At 42.5% G+C, this 24,818-nt stretch overlaps 1 protein-coding gene across 1 annotated transcript in view; it reads right to left on the bottom strand.

The window, feature by feature from the left end:
• STAU2 (staufen double-stranded RNA binding protein 2) overlaps positions 1 to 24,818 on the bottom strand; it is a 3,898,627-nt gene that overhangs the window by 1,538,917 nt on the left and 2,334,892 nt on the right. Inside the window, exon 10 of the mRNA XM_044067226.1 lies at positions 18,227 to 18,364. Within this exon, the coding sequence (XP_043923161.1) occupies positions 18,227 to 18,364 (138 nt within the window). The remainder of the gene's footprint in view (positions 1 to 18,226; positions 18,365 to 24,818) is intronic.

Here is a 24,818-nt window from a genome sequence, read left to right as displayed (position 1 = left end):
CTTTCATATATGATGATGCATTTCTTTGTCTAACTCAATTAATAGAACAGATTGCCAATCTACCATAAACAAACCCAGGTGGATTCCAGGAAGGTTATTCTTGAGTATGGAGGAGCCAAAGGATGTACAGGATCTGGACTGTACATCAAACTTGGAATGTGACAAAACTGAGGATTTGTTCTCAAAGATGCTCTGTGAAAAAACAGATATGGGGGTTTACATGATAAGATTTGCAACTCTGAGATTCTTCTTGCAAATGTGACAGCCACCAAAAAGTGAGTCTTCCAACACAGAAATTTTACATCCACAGCAGAAGCAGGTTTAAAAAGCATTTTTTTCAAGGCCTGAAGCATGACAATAATATTCCAAAGGGGAACCAGAGTCTTGGTTGGGCATCTTAAAAGGAAGGGTCCTATAAGAAAAGCCTTGTTAATCTATAATAAAGTAATAGAACATTCATTGTTCCCTACATGAAATTGTGAAACAGAAACTAAATGCAGCTTAATAGTTGATAAACTGGATCCTCTCTGAAACAATTCTGCCAAACAATATAAAATTGATGGAGGTGGGGCTGAAACAGGGTGTAAACCTCTGGAGCATGCCCGTAAGGTAAATCTTTTCCATTTGCTAAGATAAATCTTTCTACTGTTTGGTTTTTGAGAAGAAAATAAAATCTGAATAAGTGGGGCTTGGCATCCCTAGCTACCATTAAAGTTAGAGAAACCATATGATTCATTTCAGTGTTTTCGGCTCTGGGTGAGGATGACTGGATGGGTGATAAAGAAGGTCTGGATAAGGGTACAACACTCAAGGTAGATGTACTAGATTAGGCCAGAGAAGAAAAAACAAAGCTGCCAGGTCCAAAAGGAAGTAATGAGGATAACTCTGGTCTTGCACCTCCTGGCTTTCTGAAGAAATTTTGTTATGAGAGGAAGGAGGGAAGACATAAAAGAGACCCGGAGGGCCAACTGTGGACTATAGCCTTCCTTGGTGTCTGACCCTATGGAGGGACTATGGAAAGTAAATGCTGCACTTGTTTAGGTATGAAGCAAAACAACCACAGCAAGGTTGTGGCTAAAAATCTGAATTGCCACTCTCTGTCTGAGGAACCACTCATGGGACAGAAGAATAGACCTGTTCAGCTTGTCCACAAGAGCAGTGGGACGTGCTTGGGGTGTGTTGCAATAACAAAAAATGGCAGGAGGACATTGCCCATTGCCACTTTCTCATGGCTATCCAGCACAGTGGATATGAATGGGTTACTCAGTGCTTGTTTATATACCAGACTACTGCCATGTTGTCCATCTACATTGAGATCACACCCTCAGGGAGTAAGTCCTGAAAGGCCTGCAGCCCTAACAGGACTGCCCACATCTCCAAGATATTGATGCAAAGCCTGGCATCTGTTAATGGCAAAAAACTTGAACAGTCTTCCTCTGCAAGGCTACTGTGACTACCAGAGGCGGTGGGTAAAAAGATTGACACCATGACACTATAGGGGAGGTCAGCCACCAACAGATGTGTTTCCTGCATATTGGTGTGACATGTATTGGTGCATGACCGGATGTAACATCAGGGACCACTGAATGGACAATGTCCACTGCAGGACTCTAATGTAATACCTTGCTTGAGTAACTAGACTGACTGAGGCAGACATCAAGCCCAAAAACTGCAGATTAAATCTTGACTGTGGACAGGAGTACTGAATAACTTCTGAAATTACCTGATGCAAAGATAATATCCTAGATTGCAGAAGTATGGCTATGTGAGAATTTGTGCTCAGATGGCATCCATACCTCTCAACCTCTCAGTGCAAGAAATCTGGACAAAGGCAGAATGAATGGGAGGGCAAAAGCCCAAAATAGGAAGAGAATTTAAATAGTGCTCCTATGAACTTAGAAAGTTGCTAGAATAACAGGTTTTGCATTATTATGTATTTTCTAAAGGATATAAAGTCTGAAACTCAAATATCTGTCATTATTTAGTACTATATAGTGACTTCAGTCTTCAATGATTTGCCAGAAAACTTCAAATTATATGAGGAGGAGTCCAAAAATATGAGGCAGAAATCTAGGCATTCTGCGAAACTCTGCACAGTTGAGAAGTATGATGGCATCTGATAAAGTCTGTCATCTGCACTGGTGTTAGGTGAAACTTGTCAAGATTCATTGCAATACCCAGCTGTGGAGCAAGATGGAGTAAGAAGTCCATGCACTGAACTAGCAGATCTTTGGCTGGTGCAGTAATGAGTCAATTGTCCAAATATGGGAATACCTGGAACCCCTGCAGCCTGAGATACTCTGCTACCACTGAGATGTATTTCCTGAACACCATGGGGGCTGTGGTGAGACCAAAGGGCAGTGCTCTGAAATGAAAATGACTGGCTCCCACAACAGGAAATGGATAAATCCCTTGGACTGCTTCATTATCTTGATATGATAGCATGCAACCTGGAGATCTATGGAGCACATCCAGTTATTCTTCCTCAGAAGAGGTATAATAGAATGAATATTGACCGTCAAGAATTCTTTATGTTTCACAAACTGATTGCGGTAGCTTAAGTCCAAGACTGGTCTTAGTCCTCATGTTTTCTATGGAAGTAAAAGGAACCTTGAATAGACTCCAAATCTTGACTGGTATGATGGGACCTGCAGGCTGACTCTCTTTTTTTATAACATCTTTCTTATCTCTGCTGCTGCAAATTCCATCTGACTGGGTGGTTCACTGGGAATTCTCTTCTTTGCTTGTGGAGGACAAACAAGGAGAATACTACAGCCTCTGGTGATCATCCTCTGCACCCATGAATCTTGGGTGATGGCCTACCAAGCTTGAGGATGCAAGGATAAGCACCCCCCAACTGCTTCTAGAGTGTGGCATGCAACCATTCAGGACAACTGGTAGGGTTTCTCTGTGAAAGAACGGCAAACCCCCTGATTCTGCAGTCCATCTATGTCTCTGGGGTAATGTCCATTAAAGTTACTCCCCATCAGCCCCAAGGGGGAGTCTATCCATAGGAGCATTCTGGCCAAAACCCTACGAGTTTAGGAACTAGTTTTAGTCTCCCTTCTGATTTCTACAGAAGGTCAATTATGGGGTGGAAAAATGGTTTCTTACTGCTTGCTCCTAGTAAATGTTTCCTTTACTTTAGGTCTGAACAGGGTTGAACCATCAAAGGGAGCATTAATAAAGGACATCTTGAAGCCTTTCACAAGGCCATGTAGATGCATGTAGACATGCCAACAAATAGCGATCTCAGCGCCTGCTGCTCAGGCTGCACCATTAGCTGTATTACAAAGCAGATGTACGGATTCTTTAGTCATGGACTGAAATGTAGACAACTGGGGATCCACTGACTTCTGTAAGCCCACAGGTAGATTAACAGACATGGATTTTGTCAGGAATTTTGTCAAGTTCCTCTGTCACATAAGCCAGATAGTTCAGCGCTCTGAGTGCAAAAGTCGCTGAAGCATACGTCCATTTCCCAAATCTGTTCAAAGCCCTCAATTCCCTATTAGGGGAATTAACAGATGTGCTTTCTTATGGCTGTTCCTTCCTTGTGGTTGCTGCAACAATCATAGCATTTAATGGGAGGTTCTTGCTCCAGTGAGACATAGTCTTGAGGGCCACCAAAATGTCATAAATTTTTTGTAGAACTGGCTCCACCACATCAGGTTCCTTCCAGGTCTACTGAGAAGCAACGTCTATGAGTTCTGCAGTGGGTGGAACCACAAAGAAAGTCACTGAGTCAGGCCCAAATGTCTCAAGGAACACTGACTCCTCAGGTAGGGGAGCTTTGGAGGACCAACCTCCTTCTCTGACTCATCTTCTGGAGGGTATCATGGGAAACTCTAACCTTCATTGAAATCTATGTCTTCAGTGACTGATTCCAGTGAAGACTTCAAATGCCTCCTTTCACACGTCCATTTCCTCAGAACTTCCCCATGTGCGTTGCTGGGGAAGGTTTAGAATCAGATGAGGCACTCACCTGATGATAGCTCTCTGGACTGAGTGAGGCTTACTGTTCCTGAAGACTAAGAAGAATGGACACAAGATCTATCGTGGTACAGGAGGGAACCAAGTAGGCCAGAGTCACCTCCTCTCTTGATCTGGAGTGGACACTCTTGAATGCCTCGAAAGCCAAGGGCAAGATCATAACAGAAGATAAATTTCCCTTACAATACAGAAGGCAGGGGAGGGCTGCCCTCATTTCCAACAAGTCTCAGCTCCAAGACCAACAACTGCACGAAGTTGCCCAGCACTGAGGACTGAGGGACAGGGATGGCTCCAAAAACTTCTGAGTTGAGCCCAAATCCTGAGCCTCAGCTCTGATGCTTCAATGTCTAGAATCATCCTGATCCAACACAGTCAGAGTCGAGAAAGTGAGGGGAAACCATCACAGTCAAAATCAAAAGCACTGTCTGCTACAATGGGGGTGTTTTGTGGGGTAGACTCAGGTCCACAGATTCTGGATGTGATTATAACAGGAAAAACTAATAGCAGGCATGTATGGACCATTCCTAAAGCTACCAATGAAGTGTCTGCGATGATCCAGAACTGAATCTGTGTACTTAGAACCTTCTGCAGCATCATGTTGGCATCGGCTTTCAAAAGACTCCAAGATGAACAGAAGGACCCAAAGGATGAAGTCTCCGATGGAGGCCAAGAAGAAGTTTGATGCGTGTCTTGCTGAAACAGAGTGTGAAGCCTGTGGTTTACTGGCTCCAGGGAAAATCGTAAAGGGGTGAAAGTGATCAAATCCTGCAAACCTCTGGACTCGCATGTCTCAGTACTTCTGTATATGAGCCAACTATACAAACACACGCACACATATCTATATATATATATATATATATATATATATATATATATATATATATATATATATATACATATATTTACACACACACACACACACACACACACACACACACACACACACGTGCACACTCGCATGCATGTGAACACACAGACACACACACACATATCCTTCACATATTCTTTTTTAAACCGAGGTACAGCACTAAAAACAACTGACCGATCTCAGGCCCAGCCTGGGAGGACCAGGATGACAGTGAAGGATAAAACAAATTCTTAAGAAAAAAGTAGAGCAAAGCAAAGGCTGCATACAATTTTGCAGCATTTACAATGAGAAGTCAATTCAATTGTATTTTAGATTAGATAAAGTACAGTTGGGTAAGTAAACTTACTGTAACAGTAGATGCTCAAATGATCACTGCCTAAGTAGCCTTAGCTATACAGATTATATCAGCCAGCTAGCTTCCAGAGCTTCAGGACATCTTCCACTCACCCGAACTGTCTGGCAGCTCAAGCTTAGCTCACTCAAATACAAGTTTGGGCACCAAGCCCTTCAGAGCTTTCCTGCCAAAAGTGAGAAGGAGGCTGAGCCCTGAAAGGACAACGTTAGAAAGAATAAAAAAATAAATAACCACACCCTGGCATAAACAACACTCCAAAAAAACAAGGAGGATGGAGGTAGGGAGTGGCTAACGCAGCAGGGATCATTCGAACATCTACTGTTAACGTTAAGTTTAACTTACACAACTGTACTTTGTTCATCATACTGATCACTGCTACAGTAGCCTTTGATATATAGGTAGATTACTTTAGCTAATTTCATTTGGGAGGTGGATAAGAGAACAGTTCAGGAGCCCATGCAGAATGGTCCTTGCAACGCCTGATCTAGACCTAGAGAAGGAATCAAGCTTCTAGTGCTTTATAAAGGTATGTACAGAGGACCAAGTTGCAGCTTCTAGAATACTTCTAGAATCCAATCCTTTCCAAAAAGCCAGAGATGATGCCAAGGCCCTGATAGGGTGGGCCTTGACCCTGCCTGGAATAGTTTTGTTGTAGTGAGTATAACAAAAGATAATAACCTTAGACAACCATTTGGAAATAGTCTGTTCTGACACAGGTTGCCATTCTTTTTTTCCTTCACAAGAAATGAACTGATCCGAAGAGCTAAAAGATTTAGTTCTAGCAAGACAGTACCAGAATTGTCTGTGGACATCCAAAGTATGGAGTATCCTTTCTCCCACCATTTTGGGTAAAGAAAAGAAAATAGGAAGATGAATAGTTTGGCTTAAAGAAAACTCGGATACCACTTAGGCATAAAACCATTATTAGTTCTCAAAGAAACCCTGTCCCGGTGAAAAATGAGATAGAGCTAACTCAAAATAACACCTTGCAACTCAGATACCCTTCTTGCAGAGGTCACAGCAATCAGTAAAATTGATTTCCATGTTAAGAACCTCAAGTCAGGCAGGTTAGCTGGTTCAAAACAAGAAATTGCTAGCTTCTCTAACACACAATTAAGATCCCAGTGAGGGGCCACCAGTTTTCTTGGAGGCTTCTTATAAAAATCCTTTTCAAAAACATTTTGATAGAAGAATGCACCAAAACAGGAGGATCCATGAGAAGACATATTGAAATGGCTGATAAATGAACCTTGATAGAGGAATAAGAAAGACCGTAGGATAGTAAGTCAAACAAACATATAAAACCAAAGAACAACTTACCCTGAATGGGTGCTGGTTATGTTGCTGGAGCCAACTAGAAAACCTCTTCCATTTGTCAATATACAATTTTCCAGTAGCGGGCTTTCTTGCCTCTATTAGTACCTGCCACACATCCTCAGTAAACAGGTGCCTAAAGGGAATTAAGGCCCTTACCATCCAGTCAACTGAAGTATCAAACACCCCTGTTCTTGTCTGATGAATCTGGGCATCTTGGGGCAATGTAGAAGTTGCCTCATGTATACAGACAACCCTCTCCTCCTACCACCTAACACCACAACCTGTGAGAGATGCACTTATCTAGGAGGTAAAGCTCTCTCCAACCAAGACTGAACTTGACAGTCAAGAGGAAATGGTAAACGCTTGCACCACACCAAACTCATCACATAGTCCCACTAAACCTACACCACCAAAATCCACACACAGAAACACAAAAACATTCACAGAGGCTCTCAATAATAATCTGCTCAAGCAAAAGAGACCTCCAAAGCAGAAACGCAAGCAACCTCCACCCCCCCAACACAACTCAAATGACACACAGCCCACAGACTCAGTGTGCCACTCAACCACAGCCCATAAGGCAAAACAATGTACCCAGCACACTAGTCATAGGTGACTCTATAGTCAGGCACACTGATGTTCGAATCACCAGGCTAAACAAGGAAAAGGTTGCTGTCAGCTGCCTGTCGGGTGCCATGATCTGCCACATAACCCACACACTCAGGTCACTCCACAAGTACAAATATGACTCTGTCATTGTCCATGTTGGTGTGAATGACCTGAGACGTACCTCCCTGGACTACATGAAAAGAGACAATGGAAGAGCTCTCCAATCTTGTAGCCCAGGCAGGTATGACCCTAGCCCTGTGTAGCATCCTGCCATCATCCAGAATGATACCACAGTATAAGGATAAAATGATTAACTTCAACAATTGGCTAAGCTTCTGGTGTCATTCTAAGGGGATCCAGTATCTGTCTGCCTGGGATGACATGGTCGACACACCACAATGCTTTGCCAGAGATGGCCAGCACCTGTCACCCCTGGGATTCCGGATACTGGCTAAGGCTCTTGCTGCCCCTATAGTGCCTTTTTTAGGCAAGGTTCAAATGACAAATTCACCACCATAACAGGAACAGGCAAGCAAAAACTGAGGGTAATGCTAGAAGTCCAAACCTCAAAATGCACTCCCTTGAGGCACTCCTTAAAATGGAGTACATCGATATATGTGCAGTGACTGAGACCTGGTTCAAGGGTCCAGAGAGCACCCCTGTATTACCAGGCTATAACTCATACCACACCTAACCTGGACCGGAACACCAAAGGCGAAGGTGTGTCCATATTCATTAAGGATATCCACACCTCCAGGCTAGTTGCTCAGCATAATGCATCTGAGGTTATCCAAGTGCAACTAACACTGGGCAAAACTGCAATCCAAACTGTAACTTGCTACAGATCCCCCACCATGCCACAGGATTCCCACTCCTCTTTTCTTGACATACTGGAAAATATTAGGGTTCAACCAAACACCCTAATAATCGGCTATTTCAACTACCCCACCATTAACTGGGAAAACTACTTATGTACCAACTCCTTCGATCAACGCTTTCTGGAATTAATAAATTCCAATGCCCTGGATCAGCTTATCCACACCCCCACCAGGGGCAACAATATCCTAGACCTAGTCATTACCAACATGACTGAACGCTGTTCCATACCTGAAGTCAACTTCTCGTTGGTCAGATCCGACCATAAGCTAATCACCCTTGATATCTACATCCTGCCCCCACGCCTCATTAAGGAAATCATGATAAAAAATTTCTCCAAAGCCAACTTCATGCTTCTCAAGAAAGAAGTGGTGAACTTTATGACACCCATGCAGACGGACAATACAGTTACAACTGCTGAATCCTACACACATGCAGTCTATAAGCACTTACACGAGTGCATGGATCGGGCTAACCCAAACAGAATCAAGACGCTATCCTCCAAAAAAAGGAAGCCAATCTGGTGGTCCCCTGCCATAAACAAACTTTACAACAGAAGGAAGAAACCGTTGCAAAAGAAAGTAAAATCTCATGAGTAGAGGAGCTCCCTGGTCAGCCTCAGTAAGAAGCTGAGATCCCTTACAAGATCCTCCAAAGCTAGCTACGAAAACAAAATCGCCACTGATTCTAGGGACAACTACAAAGCATTCTATAGCTATGTCAAGAATCTCAATGGCAACACCCAGATCTGCTCTGAGTTACAGCACAATGGCATGAAAATTACAGAACCAACTGATATTGCCAACATCCTGGCAGATAAGTTCAGTGCTAACTTTACCCCCCTCAAAACCCCTAAAGGGCCCATATCTATACAGGAAGAATGCAGAGTCCCTGTAATCACAACTACGCAGGTAAAAGCTGCACTCTCTAAAGCCAAAAACACAGCATTTATGAGACTGGACAACATCCCAGGCTGTGTTTTACATGAACTTCAAAATGAACTGGCTCCCCACCTAAGCACCATGTTCAATCACAGTCTCACATCAGGCTTTGTGCCCACTGAATGGCACACAGCAACAGTTATTCCACTCCACAAAGGGGGAGCCACCACTGATCAGAGGAACTATCCCCCTATTAGCCTGACGAGCCTGGTCTGTAAGGCCATGGAACGTATCATCATGGAACTCATAAACAAAGACACTGGTAACCTCCAAACTCTGGACCCCACCCAGTTCGGGTTTGTGAAAGGCAGATCATGCCTCATGAACCTGATCGACTTCTTTGAGGCAGTCACCAAAGCTGTAGACAAGGGTAAGGTGGTTCACACAGCCTATCTTGACCTCACAAAGGCTTTCGACACCACCCCCCATTCTGGAATTACAGCTAAACCCACTAAACTAGGTATAAATCCCTATGTCACAAGATGGGTTGCCAATTGGCTCACTGACAGAACCCACACTGTAAAAGTTGCAGACTCCAAATCTGACTTTAAACCAGTGACAAGTGGAGTATCACAGGGTTCAGTCCTGGGACCTCTCCTGTTTGGTATCTACTTCTCTGATGTACAGGCTAACACAGAAGGCCTTTGCCTAACGAAGTTTGCAGATGACTGCAAACTAGGAGCCATAGGTGAGTCCCCAAATGATGTGGACATCCTACAGAAGGGCCTCTCACTGAGAAAGATGCTTGGTGTCAGAGCCATGGCCTCAAGCTCAATGCCAAAAAGTGCACTGTCTTCCTCTTTGGTAAAAACTCTATACCCATGAACTCTCACACAGGCAGAAGTCTACTTAATGCTGAATGTGTGATGACAGACCTGGGGATCCGGGTGGACCGTAGTCTCTCCTTTGATAATCACATTGCCACAGTAGTCAGGAAATCCTTCTAGGTGGCACACCTACTCACAAAAGGGTTCTCATCTAGGAAAAAAGAGGTCATTGTTCCCCTCTACTCGACACTCATTTGACCCATTATAGAGTACAATGCCCCTTTTGGAATGTACCTCACAAAACATCTGCAGCAGCTGGAAAGGCCACAGAAGTACCTCACAAAGAGGATTACTGGTCTCAAACAGATGCCCTACACTAACCTTCTCAAACAACTTCAGCTTTACTCCATAGTATATCACTTACTCCGAGGTGATCTCTGTCTAACATATAAAGCTATGTCAAACCCAGAGCTGTTGGACATACTACACCTAAAGAAATCCCAATCCCTCCGAGCTACACGCACTAGGGACCTAAACCTTGTCACCACAATAAACACGACATACTGGAGGGATACATTCCTCTCCCAGAGACTTCCCATACTCTGGATCAAGCTACCCATCTATGTCAAGCAAAGTTCCTCATTAGCACTCTTCAAGAAAAATCTTGATAAGTGGATGGGAAATAGGAACTACACCCCGGGGATCAGTTCAGTGGCTCTGCTTGACAGGGGCACAGGAAAATAACTTTCTTGGGTGGTGTAAGCCAGAGAACCTTGTTGGCTAGGCTTACTTAGGCCCTTGGGCCGAAAGCCTATGAACCTATGAGTAGATCCAGTCTGTGAGTAAGCTGGTGGTAATTGCCCTTGGCCATTTCCAAAAGAAGGGAAAATCATAGGTGCCTGGGCCAGAAGGGAGTCATCACTATGATCTTGGGTGAATCCATGTGAATCTTCAGAAGTACCCTGGATGTTAGTGGAAAGGGAGAAAACGCATACAGGAAACATTCCTGTTTAAGGAAAAGAAAAAAAAGCTATCTGTCTTCCAGGCCTTCTTGTATGGAGTCGTGGAGCAGAATCTCACCAGCTGATTGTTCAGGGAAGATGCAAAGAGGTCTGCTTGAGGAACTCCCCACAAATGGGTCAAATGTTGGAAGACCCCCTGATCTTCTTTCCACTTGTGAGGGTCTGCCCTCACCCTGCTCAGCCTATCGACCACACAATTTCACTCTGATGAAAAGTAGAATGCCTACAAAGTGAAACTGTACTGTGAAGCTGTATCCCAAACTAATATGGCTAGTCTGCGGCGGGGGGGGGGTGTTATGACCTGGTTCCCCTTTAGGTTCATAGGTAGATACTAGGCTATCTGCCCTAGGGCATTTATAAGCCTAGCCAGAGTGTATTTGGCTTCCACCTCCCTATTAGATTAGCCTACTGTGCCTCTGTAAAGTAGGTCACAGAAGGTACCCTTTTAAGATTAGTTTACTGTGCCTCTGTCTAGAAAGGACACAGAAAAGATCTCAGGGGTGAATTTGCGATTTCCCATCCACACGTCCAGATTTCGCTTGAAGAGGGACAGCGAGGGGCTATGTCTAACATGAATTGGGATTCTATTCCAGAGTGAGGGGAGCCTCTGGGAAATTAATCTGTCCCTCCAGCATGTCCTATTTAGTCATACTTGTACTTGCTTTGGAGTGACCTGAGTGCTTGCGTTATGTGGCGGATCCTGGCACCTGACAGGCAGCTTACAGTGGCCTTCTCCTTGTACTACATGACTGTGATATTGTCTGTACCAACTTGAAGAGTCTTGCCAGAGGTATCATGAGAATCATTGAAGCTATGAGATGAAAAATCCTGATGCATTCCCTCGCAGTAACCAGAATCTGAATGGAAAATCCTAGAAATAAATCTACATATACATATACTGTTTCCCGTGGAAGAAAATCTCTTTGAACTGTGGCATCCAGTTGACATCCCAGAAGCAAAATCCTGTGATGAGGAGTTCAGAAAGTCTTTTGAATGTTCTCCTGAAATCCCAGCTTGTGAAAGGGATCTCTCATCCAAGAGTGAGAGATTCCTGACACTCTGGAAAAGACTCTGCAAAGATAAGTAAGCCATCTAAATATGGTCAAATGTGGATATTCTGTAGCCTGCAATGAGCTATTACTGGAGCCAGACACTTTGTGAATACTCTTTGTGCAGTGGATAGTCCAAAGGTAAGAAAGAGGATTGGTAGTCTGATTCAGACACACAAAACCTTAAAAAACTCCTGAAGTCTGGATGAAAAGGAATGTGATGATAAGCATCTTTTAAATCTAATGTTACAAGGAAACTTGAACAGGAAAGAAGACATAACAGGTTGTGAAGTGACATCATTCTGAACCTGGGCATTATCACAAACAGGTTTAGCAAAGAAAAATCCAGAACAGGTCTCCAAGCATTTTCTTTCTTTGGCACTAAAAACATATTTGAATAAAAACCTTCCAACCTAGGAAGGAGAAGCAGGTTCTATCACTCCATGGGACAGCATGTGATAAAGGACAATAGGAAATAAAAGACTCTGGGTCTGGAGAATGAGGCATTACTCCCTGGAAAGAGGAATTTCCTCCCACTGCCATCTGTAACTTTGATGAAAGATCTTCAGAAATCATATGTCTAAAACTATCTGCTGCAGAGAAAAGTGGAGAATTAGACTTTCTGGAAGAAAAAAAATAAAAAGGGGGGCTGCCAGGGTGGAACAAAGTCTCTTAGTCATTTTGACTTATTGGAATTTTTTTTTTTTGAGAGTTTCCGGAATTCTTCTTGAAATCCCTTTGCCATTTCTTCTTAAATGTCTGTTTCCTATAATTTATTGAGACTGTTTATTTTGTTTCTTACCAAAATATGATGATGAATAACAGAGAATCCCGTGGAAAACTTGGAAAAGGGGGATGACAAAAATTTAGAGATTTCCTATCTAAGCTTACCCCTTTCATTGCACTTTTTGATCACCTTTGCAGCAGAGGGGCCAAAAAGTAAATCTAGCCAAAGAAGAATTTAAAATCTCATTTAACATCATCTGGGAGGTTCTGAGAATGTAGCCATGCAAACTTCCTCAAAACAGTAGCAGTGGCCAGAGCCCTTGAAGAAGTTCCAACAGAGTCATACACACACTGTATACATACAATGAGTAGTGACTTGAACAAAAAAAAAATATATAAATTAAGTTATTTAAAGCAGATTTTCCTCACAAGAAGAAAATACATTTCTCGTACTTTCACAATAATTCAGAACAAACCTTAACAAGAGCCTGACAATTCAAATTCTGAAAATCAAAGTTGCAGAAGCATACTCTTTTTCCCCATACTTACCAATAATTTTCTCATTCATATTAGAGAGAGTAAGACTGGAATTAACTACATGTTTAGCAGCAGAAGGATTAACTAAAGCTACAGCTTTTCACTAACAAATCAACAACGTGTCTATATTAGAACATCAGAGTTTCAAAACTTCGAATGTTCTAATATCGACCCCTAGTCAGCGAAAGCTGAAAACATCAAACATAAAGAACAGCAAATTTTTTCCTAGGGAAAAAATTTGCTGTTCCAAAACACATACACACAACACAAGCACACCAAACAAACAGCAATCCACACACATACACCTAAAATCTTATATCTAACCCTACACTAAACTATACACACATCACTAACTATCCACTTACCTTAACCCAAATCCTAACCCTAAGATCCATCACTATCGCACACTCACCTCACCCGCACCCTAACTCTAACTCATCTACCCCACCCTAATTCTCATGTCCACACAATCGCACACTTACCTGACCCACGCCCTAACCCTCACGTCCACACAATCGCACACATACCTACCCCGCGCCCTAACCCTCACGTCCAAACAATCGCACACATACCTAACCTGCACCCTAACCCTAACTAACCTAACCCGCACTCTTACCTGAACCCGACCTGTAACTTTCCACCACAATGTTGAAAATACCAAAGCAAAAGAAACGGACAAATGAATTCTTTCCCTAGGAAAAAATTTGGTTTTCTGTTGTTTCGATATTTTCAGCTTTCGCTGAATAGGGGTCGATATTACAACATTCAAAGTTTTAAAACTTCGATGTTCTAATATAGACCCCTCAACAACAATACTTTAAGTACCTGTGAAGTGGTAAGAGACCTGGGATCACAAGCTGACTGCGGCCTTAACTTCGACCACCATGTGTCTACTGTAGTAAGAAGTCTTTCTAAATAGCACACCTATTTAGTAAAGGCATTACATCAAGAGCAAAGGAGGTTATAACTTCTCTACACTTGGCACTAATCCAGCCCATAACTGAGTATAATGCCTCGTTCGGCATGTATCATACAAAGCACCTGCAGCAACTGGAGAGACCTCAGAGGCTTCTAACAAAGAAGATCAAGGGACTCCAGCACGTGCCTTACACAGATCGACTGAAGTCCCTGTCACTATGCTCAGTATTGTATAGACTTCTTAGGCGAGACTTATGCATGGCTCACAGAGCAATCTCAGACCCAAACCTAATGAACTTGATACATATCCATAAATTAAACAGAAATAGGGCCACCCGTTCCTGGGACCCAAACAATGCCTGTGACTTAAATAGGACATACTGGAGGGACAGATTTATCTCCCAGTGACTGCCGCATCTTTGGAATAGGCTACCTATTCATGTGAAACCTGGATGAGTGGATGGAACACCATTAATTCTTACTGGGGACAGCACCCACAACCCTTCAGGACATTGGCAGCCATTACTAAATAAAATCTTGGGTATTAACAAACATTTCTATGGTATTACATTGGGATGAAATGGCTAGGCTTGAAATGACCTCTGGTTCGATAGCCTAGTAATCTCCTATGATCCTATAGTGCATCAGGTTTGGGAAGAGTGTATAAAGACTAAAAAGACAGAGGACCTTTACACGTCCTAAGGCATTTTAAGGGGCAGCCAGCTGACAGAAAAAATTGCAGGCGGTAACACACACATCCTCCAATGCTGACAGAACCGGAGGAATAGGTGTAGGTTTTGGAAATTCCTTCTGTAACAGCTCTTAGTATTTTTTGAGAAACTGGGAAACCTCAGTGTTCCCCAATGAAAATACAGACACATTCTAGAAATAATCTCAGAGAAAAAGAACCCCCCCCACAGGGACAGTCAGTAACTGATCCTGCTCAGAATTATTCTTGGAACCTCTCTTCTGAGTTTGAATTAGAAATTTGAGGAGAAAACCCAGTCCCTACAGCCCCCTCTCTAGATTCAGAATATTGAATCTCTTCAGGAAAGGTGAGCCACACCCAGTAAACAATCCCTGCCTAAGGAAATTTGAGGAGAAGTAGATACATGCTTAGCTTTCTTTTTCTTTCTGATATGAAAACTGGGACAAACACTGTTATTAATGGCTCTAGCGACTTCTCTATGGATGGACACAACTTTCTGACACAACAGGAAAGTATTCCCTCTCTTCTCTCCCAGGACTGACAAGAGTGCCTCTCCCTTGCTCACTAAGGGGACCCCAATAACCACAGAGGACATAGCTAACCCAGTCCACAGCGGCTATAGGTGCTACACCAGAGGATCTGGGGTAAAAAATGAGTGGTTTGGTACAACTAATGGGAACAGCAGAGTTAACTACCTGCGGCCAAGACAAACTGCTAGTCTGATGTGATGGCAAAGGCTGTTTGCTTAACTTTTTCTTTTCTGTGGCTGGAAAGACTGAACATGGGACTGAGAGACTGTTCCATGGTCAAATGGAAAATGCTGCCTCTTTCCCAAGGAAAATAATCACCAAATGTTGGTAAAAAACAAAATTCTTTAAAAGTCATTGTTTTTTTCAAAGACACAGTATTAAGCACTTCAAAACCTTTAGCCAGCTCCACAAAGTAAAATAAACACAATTTCTCTCCAGAAAAAAAATGTTTTTCAGTTACTTTAAGCAACATTTAAACTGACATTTAAAAGTGCAGTACGGTTTTGTGACAGTTTGTTAAAATACAAACTCCTAGGTTTAAAATAACTTTCCAGACGAGGACAGTACTAATAACAAAATATAAAATAGAAGTTTTATCCCCCAAGGAACATGTCTGCCCAGCAAAGGAACAGCACAAGCCCACTGTCATATGTTCATAGGTAGGTACTAGGCTATCTGCCTGAGGGCATTTATAAGCCTAGCCAGAGTGTGTCAGCTTTCGCCACCTCATTGATTAATTAACTGAGCCTCTGTCAAGAAGAGCCAATGAAGTGATCCCAGGGGTGTATTTTCTGTTACCCATCCACTCGTCAAGGTTTCTCTTGAAGAGTGTTAGTGAGGGGCTCTGCCTAATGTAGCTAGGAATTTTGTTCCAAAGCATGGGGAGTTTCTGTGACAGGAATCTATCCCTCCAGCATGTTCTACTTAATGTTGTGGTGAGGTTTAGCTCACTAGAGCGAGTGGCTCGCAGTGACTTGGATTTCTTTACGTGGAGCATGTCCATCAATTCTGAGTTGGACATGGCTTTGTAAGTCAGGCAGAGATCACCTCAGAGTAAGTGATATGCCACTGAGTACAGCCGGAGTTTTTCCAGTCGGGCTGCATAGGACATATGTTTGAGGCCAGTAATCCTCTTGGTGAGGTACTTTTGTGGTCTTTCCAGCTGTTGGAAGTGTCTTGTGAGCTACATCCCAAATGGGGCATTATACTCTATGATGGGTATGATGAGTGATGGGTAGAGGGGCACTATAACCTCTTTATTTCTAGATGCGAACCCTTTAGTAACTAGATGGGCTATATAGAAGGATTTCCTAACTACTTTGGCAATATTATTGTCAAAGGAGAGATTACTATCTACCTGGGTCCCCAGATCTCTTATTACCTCTTCTGTATAAAGGGGGCTGCCACCTATGTGGTAATTCATGGGTGTTTTGCTTTTCCCAAAAGGGATGACTATGCATTTTTTAGCATTTAGCTTGAGACCATGACTTTGACACCAGGTGTCCGTCTCAGTAAGGCCCTTTTGGAGAATGTCCGTGTCAAATGGAGAGTCAATTATGGCTCCCAGTTTACAGTCATCGGCGAACTTGGTTAGCCATAGTCCTCCTGTGTTTGCCTGTACTTCTGAGAAGTATATGCCGAACAGTAGGGGTCCCAGGACCACGCCTTGTGGGACACCACTTGTGACTGGTTTAGATTCAGACCTGGAGCCCGCTATTTTTACCGTGTGAGTTCTGTCTGTAAGCCAGTTGGCAACCCATCTCATGACATAGGGATTTATGTTCAGGCTGGTGAGTTTTTCTATAATTCCCGAGTGGGGAATGGTATCAAAAGCCTTGGCAAGGTCAAGGTAGGCTGTGTGAACCACCTTCCCCTCATCTATGCCCTTGGTGACTATCTCAAAGAAATTAACCAGGTTTACTAGGCATGATCTGCCCTTAACAAGGCCGAACTGGGTCGGGTCAAGTGTTTGGAGGTTCCCAATGTCTTTGTCAATGAGTTCCATGATGATGATGATGATGATGCGCTCCACAGCCTTGCAGACCAGGCTAGTCAGACTTATAGTCAGTTGTGGCCCCTCCTTTTTGGAGCGGAATAACCGTTGCTGTGCACCATTCTGTGGGCACGTAGCCTGTGGAGAGGCTGAGGTGGAACAGTGTGTTTAGGTGTGTGTGTGTGGGGGGGGGTAGTTCGTTCTGTAGTTCGTGCAAGACACAGCCTGTCAATCCTACAAAGCCTCATAGAAGCATACTTTTTGGCAGTAATAAACTCTGGTGGGCTTGGCACTCACACTTGTGTTTTATGTAGCTCAGCTTGAGCTGACAGACAGTTTGGGCATGTGCAAAGTGCAGTGAAGCTTAGCCGGATATAACATACAACTATGGCTACTGAAGCAGTAATCAATATGCTGAACATCAATAGAGATGAGCAAAAACATGGAAAGGCTAAACATAAATATATATATATATATATATATATATATATATATATATATATATAAATACATGTTTATCTGTGTAGTGAAACTTATAATACGAACATGTGAAATATTTACCTTTAAAGTAAGAATCATTATAATTAACTGACAGGTATACAGGCAGCTAGCACAAGGCTCCAAACTGTTAATTTGTTGCTTCCTGTAACTAAGAGTACAGGGTTTAAGTCTATCCAACTCCACTTGCCTGCTGTCCAACTCTGAGCAAGTGACTTAACCAGACAGTATTCCTGTATCTCTCCTGAAAAAGGACATTTGCGTCCCGTGGCTTGCCTGGTTAACAAATGTATAAAAATGAGATGGCTAAGAATGTATTTTCTGTGAAAATAATGTTAATTTGAAAACATTTTGTAAAATTTACAAGCAAATAAATAAAATAAACAATATATATTATTTTCAGACTGCAGTAAGAAAATGCTTTCTGTTACACATCACCCTAAATAAACTTCAAGTATTTAACTCCAAGCTTGAGTGATTATCAAATAACCCTTAACTTGGTAAAAAGCTCAGATTACCTGCATAACAAATTCACGACGGCGGGGCATCCCCCTTTCAGACAGTAGCATGTATTCTGGTTCCTTCTCCTTTTTGGCCTGCTGTATTTGTGCCAGACGACTTATTGGGTTCATTCCCTGACCATACTCAGGTCCAGTCTATATAGAGTAAATTCAAAATGGTAAGAAACATTTAAAAATCATTCAGTAAAGTGGTTATCTTCCACATTACACATTGTGCATTTCACACATTAGAAAAAAGCCATTCCTTAATGGCATCCTCTACTCTGGAATCTGTTAACTTAGCAACTTCCAATGAAAACGTAAATATTGTTCCTTAACAGTTTTACGGATGACATAAATATGTCTGGAGTGCATGGAGTGATTCAATTATGCTCCAAATTTGGGAAAAAGATAACTTTGCTCAGCATTTTTCTAACATGAGAAGAGGCAAGAGGTATGCAAGCTCAGAGCTAGAGTATAACTGTGGCCAGTGCCAGTCACAACAGAACAGAAGTGACAAGCAAAAAAAGTTTAAAAGCAGTTAAACACTTTAAAACACACACACACACACACACACACACACACACACACACACACACACACACACACACACACACACACACACACAGCATTGCAGAGTGTGTGTTTATCTTTTAAATCATCAGAGAGATAACTTAGGTTCTTGACACTGTCTGTGAAACTGTGTTTAGTGTTTTGCAGCTTTCAAAGCCATAAGCTGTGAAAACACATTACACTCAAACATATTTTTGTCTGTAACTAGTGGTATGTAGAGCACCTAAAGCATTATGATCCAACTTGATCATAACTGCTTAAAACATGGATGTCAAGATTCATCTTGAGAGTTTTGCTTTGCACTTCTCTTGAGGTTAATTTCCAAACATCCATGTCTTGGACACATAATAAGCTGAATATGATAGAAGACCCATTAAAATCATCTGTTACTTAGAGTACTTCTTTTGGCTTGATAAGCACACAGTTGGATAAGTTCAATCAATTCCCTATTATAAGTGGTAAGACCATTTTTAAAATTAAACTGAGAATTCAACAAATACAAGCAAATTCTGAAACTCACTGCTACACCTTTAAAGTACTTTTACAGGGGGCCTTCCACCTTGGTAACCCCACACCCCTAAAACATACTGAACCACTTGTATTTCACAATGAGGAGAACACTATAAAATACAAGAAACTTGGAATGGGCAAGTATTCCACTGCATTCACACTTGCAGTTCCACTCTTCTGAGGATGTCAGTTGCAAGCCTTAGAATTTCAAGGAGGCACCAGCCCAATGTGCTGTTTCTATAATTCTATAATTCTATATAATTAGCTTAATAATGAAGCTTGAAGGACATTCAGTTTACAAGTGGGTACCAGGCCCTGTACATGTTCATTTTAAATGTCACTGTCATTACTGTTACCATAGCAAGGGGATAAGTAACTTTGCCAGTTTCTTAACTACAACAAATATAAGACAATATCCTTAATGCAGCATAACAATAACTATATATATATATATATATATATATATATAAATATATGAATTTTTTTAAGACTGATGTAGTAGGCAATAAAAGCTGACAATAGCTCCAGGTAAACTACAAATAACAGCAAATAAAGAACAATGATCAAAACTTTCAAACATTTACTTTTATGACATATATATAGACTTGGTACTTTTCAGTTAAACCCCTACCACTTTGCGCTGCTGTGTTTTGCCAGTATCTCCTCGCGTTCAAATTTACTTATTAGTGCAGACTTCCTTGTCCATATCTGAAACTGGTGTTTAATTTAACAAGCGACTTTAACATGTGGTGCTTTTCCACATTACAGCATGTATTGCAACAGAATCAAAGCAATACTGAAATAAAACAATTTGTATAAACTGTAAGCACTTCACGCTGTTTCTGTTTTGCCATATTTTAACCTAGCGCCTCTCAAAATGGTTATTTTACCACAGTTTAACTTGCATCATGTTACTATATATTGCACATCTTACATGTTTAACCTATTTCAAAGCACAATTATGAACAGGGAAAAAAAAACGGCAACTGCTACCAGCTACTTTAACAAAACATTGGAATGTACTTATTACGGCAGACTCACTTGTCCACATCTCAAACTGGTGCTTCATTTAACAAGCGAGTTTAACTTGTGCTACTTTTCCACATCAAAGCATCTATTAAAACAGAATCAAAGCAATAGTAAAATAAAACAATTTCTCTAAAGTGTAAGCTTCTGTCACTGTACTTGTTTGGTGTAGGTCATAGCCAAAACAGTACTCCAACCACCCGATAAAGCTGAAAATGCAAGGAAAGCTCCTGTAAAGGGCAACCTGTGTAAAAACGGACTGGCTTTCTAGAAGCATAACATGCTCCAAACATAGCAGCGCGAAGTGGTGGGGGTTTAACCTTCTTTGTGTATTTCTTTTTATGCCATCTTTGTCAGTGTTGTAGGAAAGAAGGCAATGCAAACTGCCAACGAAATACCGGCAAAACACAGTAGCGCGAAGTGGTAGGGGTTTAACGGAAAAGTACCACAGATATAATTATATTATTCAGCAGAACCACTGTCAGTACAGCACACCAGGGAAACAACTCCCACAAATCAGTAAATTATCACATCATAAAGAAAGAAGACACAATGGCGGAGCCAAGATGGCCAACTGTTAGCAGCAGCTTTTCAGAGCGCTTCAAAATCGGATGTTTAGACAGGAAAAAGTACAGTTTTGTACCTACCATAAATGTAGATGTTCGAGTGTTCACCCTGCTGCAGTCATCACACTTGGGTTATCCTGTCGTCAGGCGGTCCTGCAGTCGGCCGGATTTCCAAAGTCTTGGTCCGACGTCGGTTGCTGTCGCCTCATCCCTGACGTCAGAGCGCCAGGGGTACATATATTGCAACCAACGCCATTTTCTTCAGTTTTTCTTGCCCCAGATGTCAGGTGCCCCCAAAAAGGTGATCCAAATTTGTACCAAAAGGTGTGAACACTGTACAAACACAAAATCCCTTCAGCTATAAGCAAATACATGAGAAAGGCATAGCAAAGATGTAGCCAATAGATCAGAGGGGTTGGAGGGAGGGTAACCTGGACTGCAGCAGGGTGAAACATCTACATTTATGGTAGGTACAAAACTGTACTATGTTCATCGTGTTACCCTGCTGCAGTCATCACACTTGGGTTGAGTCCCAAAGCTAAGGTAGGGTGGAGGCATCATAGAGGGTTAGTGGAGGCAATGAGGCCCTGCAGAACTGCAGTGGCGAAGCCTGCCCTGGACTTAGAATAAAGAGGTAAGTGATAGTGTTTGGTGAAGGTGTGTACAGAACTCCAAGTTGCAGCTTCTAAAATTTCCTTGGTAGGAACCCCCCCCTGAGAAAGGCTGTAGAGGTAGCTGTTGCCCTGATAGAGTGGGATCTAATGGTAGGAGAAACTGGTTTCCCATGATGGGTATAGCAGAATCGTATGCAATGGCCTATCCATTTAGAAATGGTTTACTTGGATATGGCCCTCCCTTGAGAAGCTGTAGCATAGGAAACAAAGAGCTGGTCAGTTTTTCTGAAAGCCTTAGTTTTATCCAAGTAGTAATGAAGCTGCCTGTGAATGTCCAAGGAATGCAGGAGTCTCTCACCTTTGTTCTGTGGATTGGGGAAGAAAGTGGGTAGGTGGATGGTTTGATTTAAAGCTACACTGGAAACCACCTTAGGCATGAAAAAAGGATTAGTTCGTAGAGAAACTCTGTCTTGATGAAAAATGAGGAAAGGTTCCACTGCCATAAGTGCCTGTAATTCTGAGACTCTCCTAGCAGAAGTTATTGCCAGGAGCAGGGCAGTCTTCCAGGATAGGAACTGAAGGTCTGCAAAAAAAGCTGGTTCAAAGGGAGGTAGCGTTAGTTTTTCCAGAACAAAGTTGAGGTCCCATGTTGGTGTAGGGGCTCTTCTAGGTGGTCTAATGTTTTTTTGCCCCTCTGAGGAACTGCCTTAGAAGAGGATTTGAAAATAAAGGTGGATTCTTGTCGTAGTGAGCTGAAATAGCTGAAGCATAGATTTTAATGGAGGAGAAGAAAAGTCCTTTATGCAACATCTCAGCTAAATACTGCAGAATGTGAGGCATATGAGGCTGAGTTGTGTCTTGGCCTTTAGTTTGGTTCCAAGCACACAACCTTTTCCATTTGTCCGAGTAAGCCTTCCTGGTGCTTAGCCTCCTGGCCTCTAGAATAACATCCAGTACTGCTTGTGAAAGAGGGGCTGGTGGGATGCTTAATTGATTTGCCATGCAGCCAGGTTTAAGGTTTTGATCTGGCTGTGTAGAATCTGCTTGTCTTGCTGCGTGAGCAAATGAGGTATTTGAGGCAATATCCATGGTGGGCTGTGAGCCATATTCTTCAATAGCAGGTACCAGTGCTGGCGTGGCCAGTCTGGGGCTATGAGAATCAGTCGAGGTTTCTCCTTTTTGACCTTCAAAAGAACCTTTGTGAGAAGAGGTAATAGAGGAAAGGCATATGCTGTCAGGTTTTTCCAACTGAAGGAGAGAGCGTCCACTTTCCAAGCTTGATGGTGGAATGTCCTTGTACAAAATTTTGTCAGCTGGTAGTTTTGAGGACTGGCAAACAGGTCTATATTTGGTAGACTCCATCTTTAAGTTATCACTGTAAATATTTGTGGGTCTAGCTTCCACTCGTGGGGATCTTTGATGTTTCTGCTTAGGTCGTCTGCCAATGTGTTTTTCTGTCCTGGCAGGAATTGAGCTTGTAACTGGACTTGGTAGGCCAGAGCTGTGTTCCATAAGATTATTGCTTGCCTGCAAAGAGGGTAGGAATGTGTGCCCCCTTGTTTATTTATGTACCACATTACTGTGGTGTTGTCCGTCTTTACTGCAAGTTGTCCTGGCTGTAGTAGATCCTTGAAGGCTGTCAGAGCTTTCTGTACAGCTAGCATCTCTTTTTGGTTTATGTGCAATTTTCTTTGTTCTGCAGTCCATAGGCCTTGAATGCATTGCCCTGCCATGTGTGCCCCCCAGGCATAGTCTGAAGCATCTGTTGTGATAGTTTGCCTGGGTGGGGGCAAGGTGAAGGGCTGACCCTTGTTGAGGTGACATGCCTGTGCCCACCATAGAAATTCCTGTTGAAGGCAGGGAATGAGAGATATCACTGTGTCCAAGCTATGGCTGTGTTGAGACCATACGCTTTTTAGGTACCACTGTAATTTCCTCATATGCAGTTTTGCAAATGGTATTAACAGAATGCAAGATGCCATGAAGCCCAAAGCCTGCAGAATTTTTCTTGCAGTTAATTGGGTCTTTGTTGCCATTGCCTTGAAATATTGAGTCAGTTGTAATTGCTTGTCTGTTGTAAGATAAGCCTTCTGGGCCGTTGTGTCCAAGCTGGCACTCAGGAATGTCATTTTTTGTGAGGGTACTAGTTTTGACTTCTTTGCGTTTACTGTGTACCCCAGACAATTTAGTAGATGCTTCACAAAAGCCAGATGTTGTAAGAGAATGTCTTTTCTTTCTGCTTGGATGAGGCAGTCGTCCAGATATGGATATATTTGAATTCCTCTTTATCTGCAGTATGCAATTACTGGTGCCAGGCATTTTGTGAATACTCTGGGCGCAGTAGATAAGCCAAAGGGCAGTACAGAGAATTGATAATGGGTTGAACCTGCAATGAAACGGAGGTATCCTCTGCAACTTTGTCTGATAGGGACATGCAGGTATGCCTCCTTGAGGTCCAACGTTACCAGGCATGCTTCCATGCCCAACATGGGAAGTAGCTGCTGTAGTGTTAGCATCTTGAATTTGGGAACTTGTAAGTAAGTGTTTAGAATTGAAAGGTCCAGAATTGGTCTCCAAGCATTTTCTTTTCTGGGTACTAGGAAGAGTCTTGAGTAAAATCCTTGGCCTTGCTCTTGAGTTGGAACCGTTTGGACGGCTCTCATGGCCATGAGAGCTGTAATTTGTTTTTCAGCCTCTGCCCTTTGATTTTGTGGCAGGTTTGGCATTCTTCTTTTTATTGGCAAGGTATGAAAGTGGAATCTGTATCCTCGTAAAATTATGTCTAGAACCCATTTGTCCTTTGTGACCATGTGCCAGTTGTCTGCAAATAGTGCTAGTTTCCCCCCAAGGGGGCTAACAAAAGAGCTTTGTTTGGCCAGCTGAGGTGCAAGTCATTGAGTTTGCCTTCTGGTGGATTTAGACCTGTCTTCTCCTCCCTTCTGGGTTGGAGTGCCCCATTAGCGAGGCTTATACTGAGCTTGTGGTTGTCCTCTGCCCCTTGGGCGCCTGTATTTACCCCTCTGAGGCCTGTCAGTGGCTGGAAAGGACCAATTGTTTGTTGTCCAGTTTCTGCTGAAGCGAGGGGGTTGTAGGAAATCTTTGACTGTCTGCACTGATTTCGCCTTATCTTCCATTTTCTTTAAAACTTCTTCTGCTTTAACACCAAAAAGAACATCCTGCTGTAAGGGAGCATCTAGTAGTTTTGCTTTAACATGATCAGGCAGAGTTTGTTCCTTTAACCAGGCATGCCTACGTATAACTGATCCAGTGTCAGCTGCTCTGCAGGAGGCCTCTAAAGAATCAAACCCACATTGTAAGGTA

Source organism: Protopterus annectens, chromosome 3.part1 (assembly GCF_019279795.1).
Source record: "Protopterus annectens isolate FY-2018-M chromosome 3.part1, PAN1.0, whole genome shotgun sequence".
Taxonomy (NCBI): domain Eukaryota; kingdom Metazoa; phylum Chordata; order Ceratodontiformes; family Protopteridae; genus Protopterus; species Protopterus annectens.
Note: the sequence above shows the minus strand (reverse complement) of the source record. Positions and strands in the feature narration are given on the sequence as shown.